Genomic DNA, 12963 nt, shown 5'->3' on the forward strand with positions numbered 1-12963 from the left:
ATACCGCCTACTGAGAAACTTTTCGTGGGAGGGGATTTCAATGGGCACATCGGGTCTATTTCGGGAGGTTATGATGATGTGCATGGAGGCTTTGGCTTCGGGGACAGAAATGGAGGAGGAGTTTCACTTTTGGATTTCGCAAGAGCTTTTGGGTTGGTGATAGCCAATTCGAGTTTTCCAAAGAAGGAAGAGCACTTGGTAACCTTCCGTAGTTCGGCGGCTAAGACTCAGATAGATTTTTTACTTCTTAGGAAGGATGATAAAGGTTTGTGTAAAGATTGTAAGGTCATTCCGAGGGACAACCTTACAACCCGGCATAAGCTCTTGGTGATGGATTTAGGGATTAAGATGACGAGGAAGAAGAGGGTCGGGGATGATCGACCTAGGATCAGATGGGGGAGTTTGACCACGGCTAGTGCCCTGGAGATGGAAGAGAAATTGAAGGATATGGGGGCCTGGGATAGTAGTGAGGATGCGACCAGTATGTGGGATAGGACGGCTAGTTGTATTAGGGTTGTAGCAAGGGAAGTGTTGGGAGTCTCGACAGGTAGTCGTGGTCGGCATCGAGGGGACTGGTGGTAGAATGGAGAAGTGCAAGGGAAGGTGGAAGCAAAGAAGATGGCGTATGCGAAGCTGATAGAAAGCAAGGATGAGGTGGAGATGTGGACGAATAGGGAACTTTATAAGATAGCGAGGAAGGAGGCGAAGTCGGCGGTTTCGACGGCAAAAACGGCATCTTTTGAACGCCTCTATGCTGAACTAGAAGAGAAAGGCGGGGATAGGAAATTGTTCAGGCTAGCCAGGGTGCGGGAGAGAAGGGCGCGCGATGTGGATCAAGTGAAGTGCATTAAAGATGAGCATGGAAAAGTATTGGTAGAGGAGACTCTCATTAAACAGAGATGGCAGTCATATTTTCACAAACTCTTGAATGAAGAAGGGGAGAGAGACATCGTGTTGGGAGATTTGGAGCATACAGGGAGGCGTCACGATTTTGGGTATTGCAGGAGTATTAAGGTTGAGGAGGTTAAGGGTGTTGTCCGTAGGATGCGCAGGGGAAGAACGACCGGACCTGACGAGATCCCTGGGGAATTTTGGAAGAGCGCGAGCTCGGCAGGTTTGGAGTGGCTGACTAGGTTGTTTAATGTCATCTTTAAGACGGCAACGATGCCCGAAGAATGGAGGTCGAGCGTAATGATCCCTCTATACAAAAACAAGGGGGATGTCCAGAGTTGCGAAAACTATAGAGGTATCAAGCTACTAAGCCATACTATGAAAGTGTGGGAAAGAGTGGTGGAGATGAGAGTGAGGAGAGGCGTGTCTATTTCAGAGAACCAGTTCGGATTTATGCCGGGACGCTCAACTACAGAAGCCATTCATCTTGTGAGGAGACTGGTGGAGCAGTATAGGGAGAGGAAGAGGGACTTGCATATGGTATTCATCGACCTAGAAAAGGCTTACGATAAAGTTCCAAGAGAAATCCTATGGAGATGTTTGGAGGCTAAAGGTGTACCTGTAGCATACATTAGGGTGATCAAGGACATGTATGAGGAAGCCAAAACTAGAGTAAGGACAGTAGGAGGGGACTCAGAGCACTTTCCAGTTGTGATGGGGTTGCATCAAGGATCAGCTCTTAGTCCGTTTTTATTTGCCTTGGTGATGGATAGATTGACGCGACAAATTCAAGGTGAGGTGCCATGGTGTATGCTTTTCGCGGACGACATAGTCCTGATCAATGAGACTCGTAGCGGAGTTAACGCTAAGCTGGAGGATTGGAGACATACCTTAGAGTCTAAAGGATTTAAGCTGAGTAGGACCAAGACAGAGTACTTAGAGTGTAAGTTCAGTGAGACACCCCAGGAGGTTGGCGTGGAAGTTAGGCTTGGTGCTCAGGCCATCCAAAAGAAAAGTAGTTTCAAGTACCTTGGGTCTATCATGCAAGGCAGCGGGGAGATTGACGATGATGTCACACATCGTATTGGGGTAGGGTGGATGAAATGGAGGCTAGCTTCAGGAGTGCTATGTGACAAGAAGGTGCCACCACAACTGAAGGGCAAGTTCTACAGAGTGGTGGTTAGACCGGCTATGTTGTATGGGGCGGAGTGTTGGCCAGTTAAGATCTCTCACGTTCAAAAGATGAAAGTTGCCGAGATGAGAATGTTGAGATGGATGTGTGGGCACACTAGGAGCGACAGGATTAGAAATGAGGCTATTCGGGATAAGGTGGGAGTGGCCTCGGTGGAAGACAAGATGCGGGAAATGCGACTGAGATGGTTTGGGCATGTGAAGAGGAGAGACATAGATGCCCCAGTGCGGAGGTGTGAGAGGTTAGCCATGGATGGTTTCAGAAGAGGTAGGGGTAGGCCAAAGAAATATTGGGGAGAGGTGATTAGACAGGACATGACGCAGTTACAGCTTACCGAGGACATGACCTTAGATAGGAAGGTGTGGAGGACCCACATTAGGGTAGAAGGCTAGTATATAAGTCTCGTTATCTTTCCTTATTAGTAGGCGCATTAGCGCATTATAATTTCTTGTGCTTTGATTTATGTTATTATTTGCTACTTTCTATACTTTGATTACTCTATTTTATCTGTGCCGCTTTCGTGATTTGCATTTCCATATCGCTTTGAATTCCTTGATTATCCTGTTTTACTGTGTCGCTTGCATTATTTCATTGCAATATCGTTTTAAATCTTTTAACCTTATCTGACCCCCTTTTTATGCTTCTATTGAGCCGAGGGTCTCTCGGAAACAGCCATCCTACCTTGGTAGGAGTAAGGTCTGCGTACATTATACCCTCCCCAGACCCCAAGATGTGGGATTTCACTGGGCTGTTGTTGTTGTTGTTGTTGTTATATTACTCTTTTCGGTGTAGTTAAATTTTGTTTTTTGGTCCTTTAAGTAGTGTAGAGGATTTCTTGAAGTCAAATTATTTCTCCCTTTAACAAATCCAAACTAATAGAACTATTATGTTGGTATTGTCTCAAATTTGATGAGATTTTGTCAAATTTATTTTGAACATTACTTTATTAAAAGGCATTATTTCTTAACAACTTTACTTTATTAAAAACAATAGTGTTACATAAGAGACAATAAACAAGTACGAAAAGAAAAATGAAGAAATTGTTGGAATTGAATAATCGAAATGAACTAGTTATGAGCAAGTCATGAACAATTTTTAATCCCGAACTGACTTAAAATTCTACAATCAATAACGAAATAGAAAAATTTATTCATGCATTCACTGATTTCTTTGTTTAAAAATTTAGTTACAAATCTACTTCACCAAAAGGAGTAATATATGTTTATCTTAACAAAATATGGAAAATAATATTTCAACATTTTCCTATATGTTTTTTGTAATTCTGTCATTGTCAAATGATTCTTCTCCTTTAAGAAACTTGATAAAATTAAACCCGCAATCCGTAACATTCAAGTCATAATCTCTTACAACTTTTATCTTTGAATCTTCAACTATTTCTATTGGTTCTTCAGCTCTCTTTTTTGAATTTTCAACTTCAACATTTGTTGAATATTCAAGTACATCCTTTGAATCTTTAACTATCAATATCTTTTTCATATCTTTCTCCATTTCTTCAGAAATATACTCATAGAAATACTTGACTAAACTAGAGAATTTTTTTAAGAGAAAAGTAGTTTCTAAAAGAGAAGAGTAATACAAGTACTACTAATTCATAGTACTCCAATGAATATCCAGAGTAGAATTAAATTTATATAGTCGAGACAAGTACTACTCCATAATATTTCTGCTAAAGGTTGGAAAATAGGAGGGTTCCTATAGTTGCTCATTGCTATAATTATGCATTGAAAATCTAAATTTGACTATTAGTACTCCAATAAATTTGGAAAATGGTTACTTCATGATAAGGTAAAATTGAAAAAAAAAAAAAAAATCTCTCTTGATATGCTAAAGTACACAAGTAAAAAGGACAATATATTTTCAGTATACTGGACAAGTGAAAAAGGAACGGAAGGAGTATTAAGCTTCAAGTTGAAACTTTTGGTGTCAATCATTGCTTCTGTTGATAGAATTGAGATTTAAAGGTGATAGTATTATAGAGATTAATTACTATTGACAAGTATAATTTAGTAACAAAAACAATTAATTACAATACTTTCTTAAGGGGATTGCAAAGTGAATACTGGACGTGTAAAAAGAAATGAAGGGAGTAAATAAAGCATGTGTGCAAAGAGAAAAGGTGTTTGGAGATTTATAGCCTCATAGAGTTCTTCATAGTCCCGACTTGGTTGATTTCCGCACTACTTTCATCAATTAAGACAATATTATCAGCAAATTCCACACACCAAGGACCTCCTCTCATATACTATCAGTTAGTTATTCGTTGATGCAGTAGTTCAAATCTAACAAAAGGAGTGCCGGACAGATAGTAATCACGGAAAAGTCTTGATACCACAACCCCCCGGGAGAAAAGGGAAAACTAATAAACAGTAATCAACCACTAAGCAGCACAAGCTACAGCAAGATAAACTGCAAAACCTACCAGAAGTTGGATACCTAAAACCTACTACCACTAATTTTGAAACTGCATTCAACAATCAGTTGGTTTACCTCAACGTGTTGAACGACCCCCGTTTTTCAATGCCATCAAACAACCCAGTTAATACGCAAGTCTTTTTCACAAGGGATGCTCTTGCTATTCTTTAATGCAGTAGAAGAAAGTTAGTCTGCTAAAACTACATTCAGCAAAGGTCCCAGACCTTTAGATGAATCTTGGCAACCTTTAACCCAACAGAAAATCGCTCTTTGAGACAACGGAATGTTCACTTAAGGGGACAGAATCATTAATGGACACAGTTATATTGAGATTATCTGAGGCAAACTCACTATCATAAAGAAATCTTGGTCAGAGGGTGCAGGGAACACAACAAAGAGATAGCAGTACTTAGTAGTATCTCTAAACTGGCAAAGAGTGCTAAAAACTAATTTGACAATATTATCTAATAATATATCTCATGAATCAAACACCGCTTTTGCAAGAGAAGAATAACCCAGATTCAAGTGTTGAGATGGTGTGCTTCAAAATCTTATGAAAAGAGGTTTCAATATGGATCTTTGCATGTCTTGACTAACATGATTCCATGCATCTCAAGTGACAGGTAACCTCAACCATAGCAACACTGATATAGACTCATATCAGCATCAAATGGTGCCGCATTCTGAAATCAAAAAAACAAAACAAAGAGAAGTCCAATAGTTACTCACCAGAAGTCCAAAAAGGGTAAGACCTTCCTGACGAATTACATGAGACCGCAGAAGATTCGGGTCCTGATTCAAGAGAATCAGAATGTCTGTCCTGCATCCATTAGCATTTTCGTAATACGAATTTCAGAAAGGAACACAAGGTGCATGCACAAAGAACAAGAAAAGAAAAAGAATCTACTTGCTGAAGAATAATGTTATGGTCCATTACCCCGTCAGCACAAGCTTCTTGTCGGGGCTCTGCAAAACATCAACTATAATATCGAATATGCCCTCACTAACAAGATCCCTGCAACCATTAACATATTTCCGGTTCCATCACCCACAAACCATATTTCGAGAAAAGTTCACTCGCCAGAAAGCAACAGATCTAAAATTCAAACAATCATCTTCGTGCATACAGGACAACCATTTCTAGAACAAAGGAAAAGCCTATGAATTATGATGCATACCTGAATAGCCGAACTTGCTGGACCATCTGCAAGCTCTTACTCAAGGTGCAAAACTCATGCAAAAAGTGTATCTAGTCCAATAGGAAAAAGAAGAATCAACAATCATATGATAGGGAGACTACTACTACTCAGAAGTTTCCTGCCCAAACAGCAAAATAGGAAGAAAAATAATAGGTACATATACAAACTTCAAGAAGATACTAACATGTGTTATGCAAGAGCAGCAAGTATGATGCTATTATTATGTCTCCTTTAAAGGCATGTCAAAGCGGGGTTTTTTTTTTTTTTTGAACAGGTAACAACTTTGTATTATAGACCAGTACTTAGGTAGTACTGAAAACCCCTTTACAAAAGAAAAAGGTAAACGAAGAAGCTAAGAAAGTAAAATCCCAACATGAGTCAAGAACTTCTAGAATTGATTCTGCATCTACAGAGGGATTCTTTGTACACCAAAAACAAAATAGCAACATACAGTCTTGCTTGATCTTCTGTAGAGTGCTACTTCTATCCTCAAAGCATCTGGAGTTCCTTTCTTTCCAGATTGTCACCATATGCAAGCTGGAATGATCCTCCAGTAGCTTCTATTCCTTACCCCAATCCCAGCCTCCTCCCAGCTAGAGAGAGTGTCAACAATCTTGCTAGGCATTGTCCAAGATATGCCTCTGAGATTGATAAAAAGTTTCCATAGCTGATCAGTAATTCTGCAATGTAAAAACAGATGCCCTACTGTCTCGGCTGCTTCCCCACATAAGCAACAATTTGAAACTAAGATAATCCTACTCTTTCTCAGGTTTTCATGTGTCAAAACAGCTTCTTTGGCTAGCAATCACGTGAAGCATGTAACCTTAAGAGGTATCTTAACTTTCCAAATTTGTCTCCACGGCCAGCTAGAGTTTTGTGGCTCAGTCATGTTCATGATCTTATAGCCTGAACTCACTTTGTAGTGCCCCTTGTTATGCCAAGTCCACCACAAACAGTCCACCCCATCCTTCAGCCCTTGGAAAGACTCCAAATGTTTATAAAGCTCAACTAGTCTAGGTATTTCCCAGTCATTCAACATTCTTCTTAAGATCAACTCCCAACCTTGAGGTGACCACATTTCAGCCACTGTTTTGTTCTGATGTTGTACCAGAGCAAACATATCAAGAAAAAGCTCCTCCAAACTTTTGTTTCCCAACCACCTATCCTTCCAGAAAATTGTTTTGTTGCCATTATAGACTCTGATAACAGAGTGGCTCTTTAAAAAAAGGCCACCATGCTCTGATTGATCTCCAGACAATTACACCATATGGTTTATTTACCTCCTTAGTAGCCAAAAATCCAGCTCCCCATACTTCAATTTGATCACTTTTCCCCATAAAGAATGTGAGTCTTGAGCATACCTCCACAGCCACTTCAATTTTAAAGCCTTACTTTGATTCTTCAAATTTTTGATACCAAGACCGCCTTGTTTTTTACTACTGATCAGAACTTTCCACTTAACCAAATGATAACCTTTCTTTTCCTATAACCTTTCTTTTCCTTGTTTCCTTGCCAGAAGAAGGACCTTCTGAGCTTGTCAAGTCTTTGGACTACACTTGAGGGATAGGAAATAAGGATAACATATATGTTGGAAGAGCATCAAGACCTGCATTGATCAGAGTGAGCCTGCCTCCCAGAGACAAATATTGTGCTTTCCATCTAGACAACTTTCTTCTCACACCTTTCCAGAACTGCATCCCAAATGTTCTTTGACCTTGATTTAGCACCCAATGGCATCCCAAGATAGACATGGGTAAAGAACCTACTTCGCCTCCCAAGATTGTGGCCAGAAGCTCTATATTAGGGACCGAATTGATGGGATATATATGGTTTTTCCCCCAGTTGATGTGAAGCCCTGAGATGCCTTCAAAGAGTACCAGAATTACTCTCAGATATTTTAGTTGTTCCTCAATTGCATCACAAAAAATCAGAGTGTCATCTGCATATTGAAGATGAGTCACCTCCAAACTCCTCTCATTGTCTGTGGAAACCTCAAAACCTGTGATCCATTCATTTACTTTTGCTGTCTTGATCATGTTGTTTAAACCCTCAATAGCTAGAATGAATAGAAACGGGGATAGGGGATCCCCTTGCCTAATTCCTCTTTGAGCATCAAAGAAAGCAGTTTTTTTTTTTCAATAAGTAATGTGAAATTTTACTGAAAACAGCCAGCAATAAGGATAAACTGGCTCAGAAGTTACGTCTGGAACAGACATTTAATGAGTGTAACGAGTTAAAACGTCAACCATGGCCACGTTATCATTTACACCATTATTAGGCATTTTTCCTCCAAAAGATAAGCAAAGATATGCATCTACACTTAATACTGACAATATTATCTTTGGAGTCCTCAAAAATCCTAGTGTTTCTTTCTTTCCAAGTTGCCCACCAGACTAAAGCTGGAATATTGTTCAATAAAGCAGTTAGGAATTGTAGAAGGATGAACAAAACATAATAGTTGTCTTCTTGCATTTGACATAAAACCACTAGATGGCATTCTAATTTCACCTAGATTAGTGAGTATAAATGTGTTCAATTGTCTGACCACCTCATCTAAAAGCTTAATTGTTGAATGGGTCATCCTTTAGTTAGTTAATTATGTTTGCAGCCCCTCTTACGTGCGGGCCTGACAATTTTTCTTGAACCAAGCATGTGGAAATTATTTATGATGGTGAGACTTGAACTCAAACTTGCACCTACTCCAATACCATATTGAATTGTGTTACCACCATTTAAAAGAATAAACCTTTAGAGAAGATCAACTATATTCACTTAACTATGTCTTCAAATGCCCCTCCGCCTAGGTTGAACATCTAGAGTGTGGACAATATAACATGGGAGCCCAAGATTAGGTAAAATAGAATAGGAATGTGTCGTCCCCTTATATACACCTTGGGCCTAATTCAACCCCAAAACTTAGACCATGAGGTGAGGATTGCCAACATTCTAAAGACCCCCGCATTGAATTCTTGAAAGAAGAAAAGTTTCCAACATCAAGTCCATTTTGTAGGTCACTGTTATTTCCTAGATTATATCCCTTGTTCTCCTTACAACCATGCCAAAGAAAATCCTTTCTAAGCTTGTCCAGTTTCTTTAACACCTTAGAAGGAAGAGGAAATAGACATTACATAGGCTGGGAGGGAGTCAAGCACTGAGTTGATGAGAATCAGTCTGCCTCCTAGTGATAGATATTGAGCCTTCCACCTTGCCAATTTCTTCTCTGTTTTCTCTACAATGCCATCCCATATCACCTCCTCCTTATGTTTGTTTCCTAATGGCATACCCAAATAAACTGTGGGAAGGGTATCCACTTTACAACCCAGCATCTCTGCCAAATTTTTTATGTTCCCCACCTCCTTGATTGGAAAAAGATTGACTTTCCCCCAGTTTATTCTCAGCCCAGATGTTGCTTCAACAAGTTGAAGTATCAGCCTGATGTAATTTACCTGCTCCTCTGATGGTTCCCAAAAGATGACTATATCATCTGCATAAAGCAAATGACAAATTTCCTTGGCTTGACCACTAGGGCTTCCAATTTGAAAGCCTTTGATCCATCTGTTATGGATTGCCATCCTTATCATACTGTCAAATCCTCCCATTGCCAAGATGAAGAGAAATGGGGATAGGGGATCCCCTTGTCTCAGACCTTTTCCCGAAGGAAAGAAACCAACTGGATCCCCATTTACCAAATTTGAAAATCTTACTGAGCTTATGCAAAACTCAATCCAGCCATTTCTCCCCAAATCCCATTTGTTTGAGACTCATCAGCAGAAACTTCCAATTAACATGATGATAAGCCTTTTCAATGTCTAGTTTACACATCACACCAGGCTTATCTCATTTCATTCTGGTGTCCACACATTCACTTGCTATGAGAGCAGCATCCATAATTTGCCTCCCTTTAATGAAAGTAATCTGATGTTTGTTGACTAGCCTGTCCACCACTTTCTTCAACCTTTCAGCCAACAACTTTGCTATTACCTTGTAAATGCCAATGATGAGACTTATGGGTCTGAAATCCTTCAATTCTGAGGCTCCTGCTGTCTTTGGAATGAGAGCCACATGTATTGCATTGAAGCTTCTCTCAATTCTCTGATTGGCATGGAAGTCATTAACTGTATTCTTTATGTCTTCCTTCAGAAGATCCCAAAAGGAAAGACAGAAACACATGGAAAAACCATCAGGCCGGGGGGCCTTTTCCATAACACATAATTTGATGCTATCTAAAATCTCCTTAATCAAACTGCCTCTGTAACCACACCTGTTAATACATGAGTGGTTATAATATAGTTGCAGTTCTGGCCTCCATTCCTCTGTTTCCTTGTACAACTTTTGATAGAAGGTCTGAATGGCCTCCTTTATTTCTGCTGGATCAGTAATATCAACTCCTTCCACTGTGAAGTTGTCAATGGAATTGATTCTCTTATGTGTTGTGGCAATGCTATGTAAATATTTGGTGTTTATATCTCCATGTTTCAACCATTGTATTCTGGATCTCTGTCTCCAACCTATCTCCTTGTTTCAACCATTGTATTCTGGATCTCTGTCTCCAACCTATCTCCTTTTTAGCCAACTCTTCAAACTCCATGGCTAAATTGGTATTTGTCAGAACTTATCATTTGTAAGACTTCTCTGTTCCTGAATGGTTTCCCAATTGGATAGTTGAAGGCGTATCTCCTCCTTTGATTCCTCCTTTTGCTGTTTCCAATTGCCCCTGTTGATTCTACTCCACTCTTTCAGCTTTCCTTTTAATAGTTTCTGCTTTTCAGCTAAAATGTAACTTGGTCTGCCATTGACTGTAAAGGACAGCCACCATAGTTTCACCAACTCCTTGAATCTTGCTACCTCCATCCACCGGTTTTCAAATTTGAAATTCATCTCCCTACATGCAGCAAAACTGGATTGTGATTAGAAACCAATTTAGGAAGAGTTGTTTGTTTGATGTTGGTGAATAACTCTACCCACCGAGATGAGAAGAGGAATTTCTCAATCCTTGAAGCAGATCTGCGATTTTCTCCTCTTCTCCAGGTGAAAGATCCTCCAAATAAAGGAGGATCTATTAGCTCCAGTTCCTCAATACCCGCCTGTCAACATCCTTTTCTTACCTTATAAAAATAAAAATAAAAAGCTCCAGTTCCTCAATACATTCAGAGAAATCTGACATGGCTCCATTGATTCTCGAACAGTTTATTCTTTCTGATGGATATCTGATGACATTGAAGTCACCACACTACCCATGGCCCTTCACGAATACTTCTCATAGCTCCCAGTTCCCCCCACAACTCCTCCCTTTCCAGCCTTATGCATTTAGCCTAAACAGCAGTCAAAAACCATGTTGAATCTTGGTTTTGCCCAGTCAATTTACAGGTGATGCTTTGGTCTCCACTCTCAACTAATTCCCCTTCCAATAACCTCCTATCCCAAAGAATTAGGATCCCTCCACTGCTACCTATAGCCTCCAGATGTCTTTCCCCAACCCATCCATTACTCCATATACTTTGTAATAAGTTACTAACATCGTCTTCTAATTTTGTTTCTACTAAAATGTAAACATCTTCCCTCCCCTTGGTTTATCAGGTTCCTAGCCATTCCCCTTTTTTTGTCATCATTCAACCCCCTCACATCCAAGTCATTAGCTTTACCATCATTTTTCCACAATAGTGAGGTTTCTCCCTTTGATCCTAGGCTCTCCATCCTTAAACTTCATGTCAAAAATCAAAATTTTCAATTCTTTGGCATTGGGCTGTTACAATTGTTGTCCGGGTTGACGTTGGATTTCTGTTCCTCCCTTATACTATTCTGCTCTAATTTCATGAGTAAAGAGCAGAATTCTCTTTCATATCCCTTGATCGATACACCAAACAATTGTCCAATCTTGATAGCATTTAGTTGTGCTTTAATTGTGACTTGTGTCTCCACACTTTCCTCAGAGATACCGTCATCCATGGCTAGCGGTATCGTTTCATTATATACCACCAATTGCTCCTCTGTGATTTCCTGATTTCTGTCATCCCCTTGTGCTCTTTCTTCTGTTTCCGATTCCATCTCCTTTTGAATTTTTGTTTTATGTGTGCCCATATCTGCTTCTTCACCCTACCTTCCTCGCTTTCTGGAAAATTCATCTCTCTTGGCTTATAGGGATTTCTTGACCTTGAATTTTCTGTCTGAGTGTTGTCTTACTTTTGCGAAGTCAACTTGTGAAGTCGATCTGCTTTTTGCATGCAGAGTTCGACTTCTCCCTCAAAAATAGAATTTTTGCAAGAGTGCGATGTGGTTCCCATGTCACTATTGATATCACTTGCGAAGGGTTCTGCGAATCGTTTGGGCTTTTTAGTTGCAATACCCAATTTACCTGGAGCTGATTCAATGTCCTTTTGGGCTTTGAAAATTTCAATTGGCCCAGTTGTAATAACCGGTTTTTATGTTTGAATTTAAAGAGGCCCCACTTTCAAATTCCACGTGGTCTTCTAACTCACAAGATCTTTTTCCTTGTACGCCTCGATATCTGCTGTATTTCCCCCTGTTTTCGCCTTTACTTTCTGGTGACAGTTGACTCTGTTTTTCGCAGGTACAGAGCTGTCCTCCGTAAAGTCTCCTTTTTCACAGCTGTCACCTCAATTGGAGGTCTCTGCATCTGTCGCTGTCCAGAAAGTCACCGCGATTCACACCAAATGGGTATAGATCAAACCACCATCCGCGATGTCGATCGTCGAAGGAACCATCTCCCTTAGCCCTCGGACTTTTAGTCTAGTCTATCTCAGATGATTTTTGAGTTCTGTTTCCTCTTAAATTCCAGCCAACCACCGCAAGCATCCCCAATCTTCTTCATCACATTGTTGTTCCACAATTGCAGAGCGAGTACTAACACCCTAATCCAGAACCAGTCAAATCTGGTTTGATCTGGAAAGGCTCCCTTTATGGGTGACCATCAATCGAGTTTCAAAATGGTCCATTGTCTTCTCCATTCCCCCATAAGGACATGCTCCGGTGCCTGTCTAGTCTGGAATTCAAAGAGGAATTGGAAGCCATTAATGTTGTACACCTGAGTATTAGGAGCACCTTTCCAGGTTTGATGCGCCCATCTCCTCACATCATTTCAAGTCGGAGCATCTTCATCGCCACCAAACCTCCCCACCAGGCATCTACGAAGGAGTTCATTATCTTCCAGCTGCGAATTCGTAATCAGCAATGAGTCTGCTTTCGCCACTTCCATCTCCTTCAGACTCCATTTACTTTGATGTAAAGCCA

General features: G+C 40.2%; 1 protein-coding gene across 6 annotated transcripts in view; it reads right to left on the reverse strand.

Annotated features, from left to right (window-relative positions):
• Nucleotides 1-12963, reverse strand: part of LOC132626638 (uncharacterized) — a 61809-nt gene that overhangs the window by 15624 nt on the left and 33222 nt on the right. For all 6 annotated transcript variants that reach the window (XM_060341571.1, XM_060341570.1, XM_060341572.1 and 3 more), the window contains 3 exons: nt 5695-5765; nt 5454-5531; nt 5246-5336 (listed from right to left, as the gene is read on the reverse strand). In XM_060341571.1, the coding sequence (XP_060197554.1) occupies nt 5246-5336; nt 5454-5531; nt 5695-5765 (240 nt within the window). The remainder of the gene's footprint in view (nt 1-5245; nt 5337-5453; nt 5532-5694; nt 5766-12963) is intronic.

Source organism: Lycium barbarum, chromosome 2, assembly GCF_019175385.1.
Source record: "Lycium barbarum isolate Lr01 chromosome 2, ASM1917538v2, whole genome shotgun sequence".
In the NCBI taxonomy this organism is placed as follows: domain Eukaryota; kingdom Viridiplantae; phylum Streptophyta; class Magnoliopsida; order Solanales; family Solanaceae; genus Lycium; species Lycium barbarum.